The following is a 15,404-nucleotide window of genomic DNA, read 5'->3' on the forward strand; positions in this document are numbered from 1 at the left end:
AAAAGAAGACTGAGAGGAGACTTAATAGCTGTCTACAAATATTTCAAGGACTGTCACATTGTAGAAGGATTATCTTTTTTCTCATTTGCACAAAGAAAGACTAGAAGCAATGGGATGAAACTGAATGGGAGGAGACACAGATTAGATATTAAAAAAAACTTTTTGACAGGGTGATCAATGAGTGGAACAGGCTGCCATGAGAGGCGGTGAGTTCTCCTTCCATGGAAGTCTTCAAACAGAGGCTGGACAGACATCTGTCTGGGATGACGTCCTGGTTTCTCATCCATATCTTACTATATAAAAGACCAGTCTATGTATGAGCTGTGTCTTCATAGCCATTGAAATGTTCCTCGATTTTAAGACCTTGTCCACTGACTTCATTGTTAATTTGCCCATAGCTATTCTCCTATTGATGGGTGCTGAGGTAAGAAGAGACTGCTTACACTGCTGTCTTTCTGAATGCTGAGAGGCTGATACTTGGAGATAACCTATATCACATACTGTGCATCTATCATAAGGTCACAGCAGCGGAGCTACTACTGGCCATGCTCACATACACTTGCACTATTAACATTCTAGGATATAATGCTTACCTTACTAGTTAAGACATGCAATTTGCAGTAACAAAGGTATTTAGAAAATTATTAAACAAATTGTAACATAAGGTAATTGAAAAAACCCTCATATATACGGTACTTACTGTGACGCTCAGTCTTCTCACTGACAAGCCGTGAGTCGGGAGAAGTCAAGGAGTCGGAAGACTAGAGAAAGGAGGGTAAATCAGAAAGAGATGTGAGAAACAAAAGTGTAGTCGGGTCTCAGTCCGGGGTCAGACTTCCAATTTCAGAATGCGTCAAGGCAAAAGGGATAATACAAAGGGTAGTCAAAAGGCAAATTCAAAGTCTGGCAACAAGGTTCACCACTGAGCTGAAAGCTACAGCTGGCAATAGTCTCAGCATAACCAGCCAGCTAAATGGCTGAGTAATCACCCTGAAAAGGTGATACCTGGAGGATTTCCAGCAAGTCCGGCCTAATGAGGCTGCAAGGAAAACCCACACACAATACTGACAGTACAGCATGCCTCTGCATACTATAGGATGACCGAGCAGTCACTCACAATGCTGACAGCTCGGCATGCCCATGCAATCCATAGAACGGCTGAACTGTCACTCACTACGTCCCTAAGACACAGTGAGTAGTGGGATCTTGACACTTGCCTCCCAGACTGGCACCACTCCTGCAATGTTGGTGCTGCAATTCCTGGTGGTCATGTGAAATTGCCACAGTATGTCGCATGACCTTTGCAGCCAATCAATAACCGCTGCTCAGCTCTAGACTTTCAGTATTCCGTCAGAGTGGACATCTGATTAGTTCCAGCAGTCGTGTGGCCTAATAATGTAATGTGACCACCAGGAATCACAGCACTGACATCACAGGAGCAGTGCTGGTCTGTAAGGTAAGTATAACTTTTTTTTTCATATTGTATTTGAATCACAGTAGCAGTTAAGAAAGCACTGTTCAGTAGTTGACAAACCCTTTAATAATGACATTTTATTTACCTTTCTTTTCCTTCTTTCCTTCTTTTTTTTCTTATCAGTTTCCTTCCTCTTTCTCCTTTTCCTCGGAGAACACTTTTAAGATGGCAGCTAAATCTGCCCACTATAGCACATGTATTGAACGGTTCTCCATAGGGCTTCTACTCTTGGAGGTCAAACTTGCCTCTTAAGTGGGAAATCGAAGGTCACAAATATCTTTGTTTGCCTCAATAAACTTTATATTAAAAGTAGCCGTATAGTTGTCAATATTTATCCTCCCTTCACTTTGTCTTCAAAGTTGATAGAAAGTCGTACAGCTATTACAGAAGAGTTGGGCTGAATATCCATGAAGCGCCTCATATTTCCAAGTATAGGGACCTCATAGTGTCCTTGCCGATTCCTCAGACTTGTTGTTTCTTATGTATAGGCAGCTTAAGTATTGTTTTTAATATCTTTGGATTTTACAATATATATGCCTCATCAGGATTTCACACAGATGTCAAGCCTTCTTTAATGCATATAATTGGGATTTTTTTGTAACTTTATTGACATACAGAAAAAAAAAAGCTTACATTTTTGGCACAACAGAAGTAAATCAGCCACAGAAATAAGTAGCCATTTACGTTTCTGCAGATTCGGTTGGACGGCTCAGAGTATTGGACTCCTTAGATGACAAAGTGCAGATATGTGGCATAAATATGAGTGTTAGACTAGGATTACTGAAGAATTCAGTAGTAAGTAAGTGTCAGATTAAAACCAACACATGAATATACCCATAGGGCTGCGCTTTCATTGTTATTGGTTCAACCCGCAAAGAGACTAATGTACTATGCGAGATATCACCTCCAGCACATAACAGGGCAGTAATTACTGATTAATAGTGACAAGCTAATTGGTTTCTCACATTTCTGAAATGATGCAATCACTCCTCCAGTACGGCAAATGCAACAATTAAAAAAAAAATGTAAAAATGTGTTGTAGACGAGTCTAACAGACTGTCGTCTTCTTCCTCCTGCTGTGATCATTTTGTTTTTGTATCAAGAAAGTGAATTTAACAAGGATAAAAAATGCAAAAAAATCCACTCAAACATGTCACGTGGCTGACACCATTTTAATTATGCATATTTAAATTGATAATTCTGCCCCTACTCCAAATGTACCCCCTCCTGCCCGAGGACCCACGTCGTCAGTTTTCCGCACTGATTTGCTAATTAATAAATCTTTAAGGTGAAGTCTTTAGTTTTCATTAATAAAAATGCAGTAAAGCAGCTACCGAGTAGAAATGAGTAGTGATGGGTAAACTCCTGTATGTTCGGATCTGGCGGGTTCGGCAGAACATTTAAAAAAAAAAAAAATTGGTTCGGGTACTAGAACCTGGATTTTTATTTCAAATAAACGACTTCTGGGTGTTTTTTTTATTTACAATATGCATGGGGTTAGTAATGGATAGATGTCTTATAGACGCCTTTTTATTACTAAGCCGTGGGCTTGATGTCACCAGACCAATACAAAGGTGACATCAACTCCAAAAATATTAACCCCACTTGCCATCGCCACAGGGCAAGAGGGAAAAGCCGGGCCAAGCGCCAGAATTGGCGCATCTAATAGATGTGCCTTTTATGAGTGGCTGCGGCCTGCTATTTTTAGGTTGGGGGGAGGGCAATATCCATGGCCCCTTACCAGCCTGAGAATACCAGCCCCACGTAATTTTCTTTTTCAACATTTATTTATAGTGCAGGTGCCGGCTGAATACTCCCATCAGTGGCGCCTGCTCTCATTGTTATCAGCAACAGCAGGCGTAGGCTGATGAGTAGTATTCTCTCATGAGCAAACACCTGTGACCTTAGGTGAACTTTTTCCGCTGGTCACTGCTGCTGGCTCACACTGTCATCAAACAGTGTGGGAAACACAGCTCTCTGACTGGTAGTAATAATCTTACCATTGATCACAGCCGCCAGTGTTTCACTGCATGACACCGTGGGAAACGCCTGATGTTCGGGGTGTCGAACCCACACAGTAACACGGACTTCCTGGAGATATACATGTTCAGCATCTGTGCCCAGTAGGTAGGAAGGTGCTCAAGACAGGCCCCACACTTTTCTGTTCGGGTTTGCCCATCACTGTAGATGAGTGATTTGATTTGCGCTGGTCTGGTTCAGTGTCCAGACGCTCCTGCGTTTACAGGCGGTCTTCACTTCTGTACTCTGCATCCAGATGAAATGGTGCCCGGTGACTGTTAGTTTTTAGGCCCATAATAAAAAATATGTCTAGTTTATACCCTTTTAAAGCCTGTAATTTGCTATTTAGCCCCTGCTTTCACTCAACAAGTGTTTACTTCATTGTTCAATGTGAAGCTTCACAGATGTGGATAGTTATACTTATTCACATCGTCTTGTTTTCCTTTTCTTACTTTTCACCGTGTTCCAAATTATTATGCAAATTGGATTTAAGTGTCATAAAGATTTAATTGTTTTGTTTTTCAAATAAACTCATGGATGGTATTGTGTCTCAGGGCTCAATGGATCACTGAAATCAGTCTTAAACGCATGTGATAATTAGTTGTCCAGGTGACTCTAATGGAAAACTACTTAAAAATGATGTTCCACATTATTAAGCAGGCCACAGGTTTCAAGCAATATGAGAAAGAAAAAGGTTCTCTCTGCTGCTGAAAAGCGTTAAATAGTGCAATGCCTTGGACAAGGTATGAAAACATTAGATATTTCATGAAAACTTAAGAGTGATCATCATACTGTGAAACAGAGTACAGACAGAGTTCATGCAGATAAAGGCATAATGAGGAAGGTTTCTGCCAGACAAATTCATTGGATTAAGAGAGAAGCTGCCAATATACCATAACATAGCAGCAAACAGTTATTTGAAGCTGCTGGTGCCTCTGGAGTCCCTCGAACCTCAAGGTGTAGGATCCTTCAAAGGCTTGCTGTGGTACATAAACCTACTATTCGGCCACCTCTAAACAGTGTTCACAAGCAGAAATGGTTGCAGTGGGCACAGACATACATGAAGACTAATTTCCAAACAGTCTTGCTTACTGATGAGTGTCGAGCAACCCTGGATGGTCCAGATGGATGGAGTAGTGGATGGTTGGTGGATGGCCACCATGTCCCAACAAGGCTGCGACATCAGCAAGGAGGTGGAGGAGTCATGTTTTGGGCCGGAATCATGGGGAAACAGCTGGTAGGGCCCTTTAAGGTTCCTGAAGGTGTGAAAATGACCTCTGCAAAGTATATAGAGTTTCTGGCTGACCACTTTCTTCCAAGGTATAAAAAGCAGAAACGTGCCTTCAGGAGCAAAATCATCTTCATGCTGCAAAGAATACCTCTGAGTCATTGGCTGCTATGGGCACAAAAGGAGATAAACTCATGGTGTGGCCACCATCTTCCCTTGACCTCAACCCTATAGAGAACCTTTGGAGTATCATCAAGCAAAAGATCTATGAGGGTGGGAGGCAGTTCACATCAAAATAGCAGCTCTGGGAGGCAAAGAAATACGAGCAGAAACTCTCCAAAAACTCACAAGTTCAATGGAGGCAAGAATTGTGAAGGTGATATCAAAGAAGGGTTCCTATGTTAACATGTAACTTGGCCTGTTAGGATGTCTTGGAGTTAAATAGCTTTTTTATTCAGTGAATGTGACGTCCTAATGCTGCAAATTCCACAAATGAGCATTTTCAGTTCTTTAAAACATATCAAATGTTTAGAAATTCTACTGTGCCTAATAACTTGGATCAGTGCATTTTGAGTTTTTATTCATTTTGGAGATTATACTGTTATCATTGGGAGGATTCTTCAATAAAATTCGATGTATACTCTTAACGGGTGATGACTTTTATTAGACTGACTGTCATGTGCACCGACCATTTAGGAAAAGCATAGAAAAATATAATTTGCATAATAATTTGGAACATGGTGTATCTAAAAGACACGTTGCCCTTTTTGGTGAGTGATGGCCTCTCTACTATATGTAGTACTTTAATGCTGCTGATAACTTTGCTGTATCGTTACATATACAGTTAGGGCCAGAAATATTTGGACAGTGACACAATTTTCGCGAGTTGGGCTCTGCATGCCACCACATTGGATTTGAAATGAAACCTCTACAACAGAATTCAAGTGCAGATTGTAACGTTTAATTTGAAGGGTTGAACAAAAATATCTGATAGAAAATGTAGGAATTGTACACATTTCTTTACAAACACTCCACATTTTAGGAGGTCAAAAGTAATTGGACAAATAAACATAACCCAAACAAAATATTTTTATTTTCAATATTTTGTTGCAAATCCTTTGGAGGCAATCACTGCCTTAAGTCTAGAACCCATGGACATCACCAAACGCTGGGTTTCCTCCTTCTTAATGCTTTGCCAGGCCTTTACAGCCGCAGCCTTCAGGTCTTGCTTGTTTGTGGGTCTTTCCGTCTTAAGTCTGGATTTGAGCAAGTGAAATGCATGCTCAATTGGGTTTAGATCTGGAGATTGACTTGGCCATTGCAGAATGTTCCACTTTTTGGCACTCATGAACTCCTGGGTAGCTTTGGCTGTATGCTTGGGGTCATTGTCCATCTGTACTATGAAGCGCCGTCCAATCAACTTTGCAGCATTTGGCTGAATCTGGGCTGAAAGTATATCCCGGTACACTTCAGAATTCATCCGGCTACTCTTGTCTGCTCTTATGTCATCAATAAACACAAGTGACCCAGTGCCATTGAAAGCCATGCATGCCCATGCCATCACGTTGCCTCCACCATGTTTTACAGAGGATGTGGTGTGCCTTGGATCATGTGCCGTTCCCTTTCTTCTCCAAACTTTTTTCTTCCCATCATTCTGGTACAGGTTGATCTTTGTCTTATCTGTCCATAGAATACTTTTCCAGAACTGAGCTGGCTTCTTGAGGTGTTTTTCTGCAAATTTAACTCTGGCCTGTCTATTTTTGGTATTGATGAATGGTTTGCATCTAGATGTGAACCCTTTGTATTTACTGTCATGGAGTTTTCTCTTTACTGTTGACTTAGAGACAGATACACCTACTTCACTGAGAGTGTTCTGGACTTCAGTTGATGTTGTGAACGGGTTCTTCTTCACCAAATTAAGTATGCGGCGATCATCCACCACTGTTGTCATCCGTGGACGCCCAGGCCTTTTTGAGTTCCCAAGCTCACCAGTCAATTCCTTTTTTCTCAGAATGTACCCAACTGTTGATTTTGCTACTCCAAGCATGTCTGCTATCTCTCTGATGGATTTTTTCTTTTTTTTCAGCCTCAGGATGTTTTGCTTCACCTCAATTGAGAGTTCCTTTGACCGCATGTTGTCTGCTCACAGCAACAGCTTCCAAATGCAAAACCACACACCTGGAATCCACCCCTGACCTTTTAACTACTTCATTGATTACAGGTTAACGAGGGAGACGCCTTCAGAGTTAATTGCAGCCCTTAGAGTCCATTGTCCAATTACTTTTGGTCCCTTGAAAAAGAGGACGCTATGCATTACAGAGCTATGATTCCTAAACCCTTTCTCCGATTTGGATGTGGAAACTATCATATTGCAGCTGGGAGTGTGCACTTTCAGCCCATATTACATATATAATTGTATTTCTGAACATGTTTTTGTAAACAGCTAAAATAACAAAACTTGTGTCACTGTCCAAATATTTCTGGCCCTTACTGTATTACTATAACTTGAATGGTTTCAGAAACTAAGTAAGATTTCTCTTGTCTCTGGGGACTATTGTCAGGATAATCTCATGTTAAGAGAGTCGGCTTCCCAACCTTTCATCTACTATCCTATTTCACAGCCGACCTTTGGCAGCATCAATAAAGGAATTGTTTTACGATCTCATGTGGATTTTTAATGCTAAGAGGGTTAAATTGATATTTTCAGAATCAGCTCTTAAATAAAGGATTCTCATTTAGGTCCATTAGGTTAGATCTCCACTGTTATAACTGGTGTATCGAGGAGTTTTTTCACGATCTACATTTTCTATTAATTGTCTGTTTTGATGGATTTATTTTAAAGGAAATGTGTCAGTAGTATCAATTTTTCCCCCAAAAAACTTTTGATATAGTCTTGTTGCTCTCTGAAAGATGTCATCCACACCTAAACTAATCCAATTTGCTGATCCCTGACCAAAAAAAAAAAAAATTGCTCTTTTCATTCATATGACGCTTAACCCCTTTCGCGACATTGAGTTTTCCCATTTTTGAGTTTCTGTTTTTTGCTCCCCTTCTTCCCAGAGCCATAACTTTTTTTTCCGTCAATATGGCCATGCGAGGGCTTGTTTTTTGTGGGACTAGTTGTACTTTTGAACGACGCCATTGATTTTCCTACGGGAAAATGGGAAAAAAATTCCAAGTGCGGTGAAATTGCAAAATAAAATGCAAATCCACCATTATTTTTTGTTTTGCTTTTTTACCATGTTCACTAAATGCTAGGACTGTCCTGCCATTATGATTCTCCCCGTCATTATTAAGAGATCGTAGATACCAAACATGCATAGGTTCTTTTTATTTAAGAGAGTGGTGAAAAAAAAATCTAAATTTAAAAAAAAAAAAAAAAAGACGCCATTATCCGATACCATTTTTTGTGATCTGGGGATGGGTGAGGGCTTATTTTTTGCGTGCCAAGCTGATGTTTTTATTGATACCATTTTGGTGTAGATACGATCTTTTGATCCCCCGTTATTGCATTTTAATGCAATGTTGCGGTGACCCAAAAAATGTAATTCTGGCTTTTTGATTTTTTTTCTTCTTTTTGTTCTTGTCGAATTTACCAATTCGATTAATTCTTTTTGTATATTGATCGGGCAATTCTGAACACGGCGATACCAATTATGTAAAGAAATAAGAGAAAAAAGGTCAGCTCACCCCTTAGATGTCCAGGAACCAGAGCACGGAGAGTCTGTAGTGCAGCAGGATTAGTAATCGAAAAAGGAGGTGATCCATTCATTGCTTCCAATAAATAAGAGCCACTGAGCTCGAAACGCGTCTGCTTATGGATCCCTGGAGTAACTGGTAACATTTATGTATGATATGATACTGGATTTTAAAATATTTTAAAATATTGCTTCAATAAATGATGGGTTTTAAAGGAACAAAGAGCTGGATCACCTCCTTTTTTCGAATACTAAATATGTGCATTTTTTTTTTCTTATTGTTGTTCTATTTTGAATGGGGGGGTGATTTATACTTTTAGATTTTTTTAAACATATTTTTTAAAAACATTTTTTACCTGCTTCAAAAGTCTCCATGGGAGACTAGAAGCTGCGATCATCCTATCACCTGCAGCCCTGCTCTAAGTAACAGAAATGCTCACCGACCGATGGGCAGGATTAGTGACGGGCTTCCGACGAGATCGTATTGTCTCGCTTTCAGAGATTGACAGCAGCATTTAACGTGTTAACAGCTGTGGGTGGATCATGATTCCACCTGCAGCTGTTAGGGGCATGTGTCAGCTGATGAAATCATGTGACATGTGCAAGACAAATTATGGGCTCATTGTCGGAGCCCATAGCAAACAGGGGAAGGCCCCCCTAGATGTACCTATATGTCTAAGGTGGTAAAGGGGTTAAGTGGTCTGGGAGTGTCAAAGCCCTTCTCAAGTCTCCCTGGGTCTCTTCCCCACTCATATCCACCTTCCTCTGTGGGACTGACAGCTCGCTACTATCAGTCAAGCAGAGGACTATAGAATAGAGCCTGGGGACATAGATTAGGGAAGTGCTTTGATATTCCCAGATCAATCAAGATTCATTTGCATATACATCAAATCATCAGTTTATTTAATTATTTATTTATTTATTTTTAGCCAGGGAGCGACAGATTACATCAAAGGGGTGGATGACGTTATCTTTCTGAAAGAACTATGACCTTATAAAACAGTTTGGGATAGAGGATAGTGGATTGTGCTGTCAGGTTCCCTTTAAAGGCATTTCTCTATAAGTGAAGAGTAAATATCACCCAGCCATAATGTAGCTGTTGTGGGTTGTAAGGAAGCAGTTGCACCCAGAAACTATCAGAACCCAAATGTCTATTCTTCACCTCAGAAGACACCAGTAATATAATAATAATAATAATAATAATCTTTATTTTTATATAGCGCTAACATATTCCGCAGCGCTTTACAATTTTGAACACATTATCATCACTGTCCCCGATGGGGCTCACAATCTAGAATCCCTATCAGTATGTCTTTAGAATGTGGGAGGAAACCGGAGTGCCCGGAGGAAACCCACGCAAACACGGAGAGAACATACAAACTCTTTGCAGATGTTGTCTTGGGTGGGATTAGAACCCAGGACCCCAGAGCTGCAAGGCTGCAGTGCTAACCACTGCGCCACCGTGGCAATTGGTCAGTGTGGAGACTGTTACACATTTTGCAATGCAGCCCAAGAACCTTAAATTAAAAGGGTTTTCTAGTAAGAAGTTATCATTTACCTATGGGATCGGAGAGAAGTTCTAGATGGGTATGGAGCGCCTGCCAGGGCCATGGGGTACTCGGTACTGGGTCCAGTACTTAAAGGGATGTGTCGTGGCGACCTGGTCCGTGCCCCTGGGCTCCCAAGTAAAAGGGAATGTCTTTAAAGCGGTTTGAATAACATTTGTAAAATAATAAATGTTCATGACGCCACCTGTGGTATTCGGTCAGGAGTGACCGACGCTGCTTAAAGGGGTCCTCTGGGGTGAGGTGATATTGTGGCAGCAGGGATGGTATGGCTTCCCACAAGTGAAGCTGGGTCCTCAGGGCTCCTGGGGTGTATAGATAAAGATGGTAGATGGTGTAGCAAGAAACAGAGGATACAGGGTTGCAGTCTCTTTACCTTTTTACTGTAGAATTCAGGCAGCCACAGTCCAGGGTACCAGATCAAGGGTGCTGGTGTGGTCCGGCCGGCTTGGAAGCGAGGTGGGAGTCCCCCTTGCCAGGTGGGGTTGGAAGCCTTCCTTCTAGCGCTGTGTTGTAGTCCCTTGCTGCCTTAAGCCTCTCACAAGGTCCTCACGCTTTCTCTCTGTCCCCCTTTGGGTAGGACACTAACACGCATGACAGGTAGCTTGAGCCTTTTTACAGAATCTCTATCATGACCCGGGCTCTCTGTGCTACTGTGTCTGCCGGTTTCTGCTGTGAGACATAAAGTACTACACAACCTCGGCCTTCCGGCTACCGGTATCTGCGCTTCAGCTTGGAGAGAGCCCAATCGCAGCTCTCCGCCAGCTCCTTACTCTCCTTTGCTTCTTTTCCTCCTTCACACTCTCTACAACTTGTTCTGCTTTTCTTTCTCTCTTCCCAGGAGCTGCAGCATCTCACGTGGCTGCACAACCCCACTCTTTCTCTCTGCTCTGTTCCTCTGACAGACTGCTCCAGACTGCTGTCTGGCACCAACTACCTCACTCCTCCTCCAGACCAGAATATATATCTATATCTAGGGAAGTTCCCCTGAAACAGGGTTCAGAGCTCCCCCTTCAGGCCTGGAGTTAGAACATGTTGCATGTTTGTTATTACCTGCCAAAAGGGATGTTTTCTCGCTTCCAAGCATGGCATCACTCTCCCCGTGAGGAAAGGAATGCCAGTGTAACAACCAGGAACCTGGGGTGTTGCAGGTAGTGGTCAGACAGATGAAACCCCTACCCAAGAGTCCCCTTTTCTAGTGATCAGTGAGGGTCTGAAATGTCGGACCCCTTCAAATACACAAACGTGGTCCACATTGTTAGTACCTCTCATTTAATGACAAGAAAACCCACAATGGTCACAGATATAACTTGAATCTGACAAAAGTAATAATAAATAAAAAATCTTTGAAAATGAGCAAATGAAAATAAGACATTGTTTGTTTTTAGACCAGGCTTCCACAGAGTTTTGGAAAAAATAAAACTCATGAATTAGGCCTGGACAGAAATGATGGTACCCTTAACTTAATATTTTGTTGCACAACCTTTTGAGGCAATCACTGCAATCAAACAATTCCTGTTACTGTCAATGAGACTTCTGCACCTCTCGACAGGTATTTTGGCCCACTCCTCAAGCGCAAACTGCTCCAGTTGTCTCGTGTGTGAAGGTTGCCTTTTCCAGATGGCATGTTTCAGCTCTTTCCAAAGATGCTGAATACAATTTAGGTAACGACTCATAGAAGGCCACTTCAGAATAGGCCAATGTTTTTCTCTTAGCCATTCTTGGGTATTTTAACTGTCTGTGTGAATCCCTTGATAGTCTTGAGATACCATTGTACCCTGCACAGATTCTAGACACCCTGCGCCAGATGCAGCAAAGCCGCCCCAGAACATAACAGAGCCTCCTCCATGTTTCACAGTAGGGACAGTGTTCTTTTCTTGATATGCTTTATTTTTCTGTCTGTGATCATAGAGCTGATGTGCCTTGCCGAAAAATGTTTAATTTTTGTCTCATCTGTCCATAGGACATTCTCCCAGAAGCTTTGTGGCTTGTCAACATGAAGTTTGGCAAATTCCAGTTTGGCTTATGATTTTTTTTTTCAACAGTGGTGTCCTCCTTGGTCGTCTCCCAAGAACTCCACTTTGGCTCAGACAACGACGGATGGTGCGATCTGACACTGATGTTCCTTGAGTTTGAAGTTCACCTTTAATCTGTTTAGACGTTTTTCTGGGCTCTTTTGTTACCATTCGTATTATCCATCTCTTTGATTTGTCATCAATTTTCCTCCTGCGGCCACGTCCAGGAAGGTTGACTACAGTCCCATGGATCTTAAATTTCTGAATAATATGTGCAACTGTAGTCACAGGAACATCAAGCTGCTTGGAGATGGTCTTATAACTTTTACCTTTAACATGTTTATCTATAATGTTCTTTCTAATCTCCTGAGACAACTCTTTCTTTTGCTTCCTCTGGTCCATGTTGAGTGTGATACACACCATGTCACCAAACAGCACAGTGAGTATCTGTAGCCCTATATACAGGCCACTCACTGATTCCAAGATTTTAGACACCTATGATGCTAATTAGTGGACACACCGTGATTTAACATGTCCCTTTGTCACATTATTTTCAGGGGTACCATCATTTTTGTCCAGGCCTATTTCATGAGATGTTTGGTTTTTTTTAATTCTGTGGAAGCATGGTTGAAAAGCAATGTCTGACTTTACTTTTGTTCATTTTCATAGATTTTTAATTTATTTATACTTTTGTCAGATTCAAGTTATTTCTGTGACCATTGTGGGTTTGTCTGTCATTAAACGAGGGGTACCAACAATTTTGACCACGTGTGTATAAACTGATAAATTGGATGGATGACATTATTTTATTTTCTCACTGAAAAAAAATCAACCCAAACACTTATATCTCTAACACAAAGTACATGAATATACATGATGTGCGGGCCATTTTCACATTATACTGCTTTGGAGAACACCATGAAGCTGAATGCTCAAAGGTAATGCAATGGAAACGTGGCAAACTAGTCCTCTTGTTTCTTTTTCAATAAGGGCTGTGAAAATAAAGAGATTTTGATTGCTTGTTAAGGGTCATCTGTTCTAATTTTCCATTAATCTTCATTTCAATAAAAGTAATTACAAATATTTATTTAGAAAAATGAAATATAACTTTAAATTGACTTTTTAATTCTGTCCATTTTACAGCTAGTCATAAAACAATACCTTGACTGTCTTTTGCATTGCTGTCATCTAGTGGATTATATAAAAACTGCAATATTTAACCATACAGTACCATCAATGATTGTGTAACATTTAACACGATATGCAATACTCTGGATTTTTTTTTTTCTCTGATGGTGTTTTAGTTTTGCTGATAAAGAAATGTATTCTGGTTGATGAACCCTGATCTGCTTTCCTAGTGTAATCTATAAGAAACGCAAAATAAGTTGTCCATAATTTCATCTTCTTGAATTATTTCTCTAGACAACTGTACAAGTAGACTTTATTAAAGACGAGGACTCCTTAGACTCCTAATAATTTTATAAACTAAACTATGCTGGCTCCTATTCTGGTATCCTGGAAGGCAGCTATTGAGAAACCTCCTTAATCCATGGACGTTAATATGGTTTTGTCTCTCCTCTTCCCAGCAGTGACCTGTAAGATCCTGTCTACTAAATCCCTTCCTACCTCCAAGTGAGCAGACGGTCAGATCAGACACGGGTGTGAGGACATCAGCTGCTCCTACAAAAGAGAAGCTACTACCATATCCAACCCACCATCTCCAAGGCTCATGTGGTTGTGACACCAATGGCTCTTAAGCTTTATATACTAATGATGCTGTTCTGTGGAAGTACTATTTCTGAAAAATCCCTTTCTTACAATATTGCACCATTGGATTTTGGATACGTACCCACTGGAAGCTATGACACCAATGCCTACCATGAGCCAGGACCTATCGGCTTGTTGTTTCACCTAGTGCAAGGTTTCTTGTATATTGTACAGCCCAATGCATTTCCTCAAGGTATGTGCCGATGTCTCCATTATTTACTGATGTCCTAATCGAGATGCATTGATGTCATTATTACAGGCTGGATTAAGAATTAGAATAACAGAATGTTGTCGTCATGTTTTTATCAACATAATGGTAATGTTCTTCCTTCCCTTGGAGTAGAAGATTCAGTTTGATCTTCTAGCCTCATAGCTAAATTTCCCCGGTTGAGGGAGAATGTCTTGTTGGCGCTCCCCTGGAGCACAACATCGGGGACACCAACCTCGCTAGCCATTCCCTTATGTAATGTAAACCTAATGTAAGAAACATGGGAAACAAGCCAGCCAGCACTACTCTAATGAAAACGTGATGGTTGGGTGAGTGTAAGAAGCATAAAAACAATTTTTTCCCCATTAATTCAATCCAAGCAAACCTAGAATCAAAACGTATGAAGTGGCACTCATCCATAAGAAACAAAAAATGAATGGTGAGTGCCACATTGTGCTCTTTTTATTCTATTCTTGCTCGTCTGAGGCAAATTGGGAACTCCATAAAAACAAATTGTAGGGTTAAACCTTACCCACAAGAATAAAGGAAAAGGAAAATGGGGCACAGGAGGGTAGACAAGAGCCATAGATTTTTAAAATCTAACATTACTGGTTTTAAGAAATGGAATTGTGAGTGGTAGGAAAACTTAAAGAATTTATACATTTTCTCATGATATTTAATGATCTGCAAGTGATCATATATCAGATATTCTACATATTTCCTCAATGAACATTGCTATCAGTTTAAGTATAACACATTCTAGGGAACTATGGCCTCACTTCATCAGGCTTTGTTCCTTTTTTGGAGTTAAATTGGTTTGAATAATTACTTATTTCCTGAAGCGTTATGAATTATTTAATTTGAACCCTTTTTTTTTCGTTAACTTTACTTGGTTTAGCCTGTGTTTTTTTTTTGTTTTTTTTTCCCGGCATTATGGTAGAGGTTTTCCTTAGCCAGATGTTTTAGTCTAATTCATAATTTGCCACTTTTTATGTCATGTCAAAATACTTTTGCACTATTGCGCTCTACCAGTAAAAAAAAAAAAAATCAGTCTAATTTTTATTTATGTGCAGTTGAAGACTAACGTGTCACAGTTGAAAGGATGTGACTTTTTGCTATAAAAAGGCACAAAAAAAGGGAAAAGACAAAAAGTAGAATTTGGGATTTTATGCAAAATTTATAACCCCCTTGTGCCTTTTTAAAGAATTGGACACACCAATTTGCAACGACTACCACAGGAAAAATAGGATGGATCAGGGCCGGTCTATAAATTGCGTTGTCCAAGCTTAAAAGGTGTAAAGGAAGTTGTTGCTTTTGTTGAATCTGTAATGAGTTCTTTTCAAATACATTTTTTAAACCTAAATCAGATCCCTTTTGTGTTCGTTATTTTAGGAATATCTATTCCGGACTGTTACATGAGACTCCTGGAT

The 15,404-nt window shown here is 40.4% G+C and overlaps 1 protein-coding gene across 19 annotated transcripts in view; it reads left to right on the forward strand.

Annotated features, from left to right (window-relative positions):
* PROM1 (prominin 1) overlaps positions 1-15,404 on the forward strand; it is a 354,664-nt gene that overhangs the window by 12,722 nt on the left and 326,538 nt on the right. For 18 of the 19 annotated variants that reach the window (XR_011317012.1, XR_011317013.1, XR_011317014.1 and 15 more), the window contains exon 2: positions 13,586-13,959. Coding sequence is in view for 14 of the 19 variants with exons in the window: in XM_069744702.1 (XP_069600803.1) it covers positions 13,746-13,959 (214 nt within the window). In the remaining 5 variants the exon portion in view is untranslated. The remainder of the gene's footprint in view (positions 1-13,585; positions 13,960-15,404) is intronic. The other variant, XM_069744704.1, reaches the window with a different exon arrangement.

Source organism: Ranitomeya imitator, chromosome 1 (genome assembly GCF_032444005.1).
Source record: "Ranitomeya imitator isolate aRanImi1 chromosome 1, aRanImi1.pri, whole genome shotgun sequence".
Lineage (NCBI taxonomy): Eukaryota > Metazoa > Chordata > Amphibia > Anura > Dendrobatidae > Ranitomeya > Ranitomeya imitator.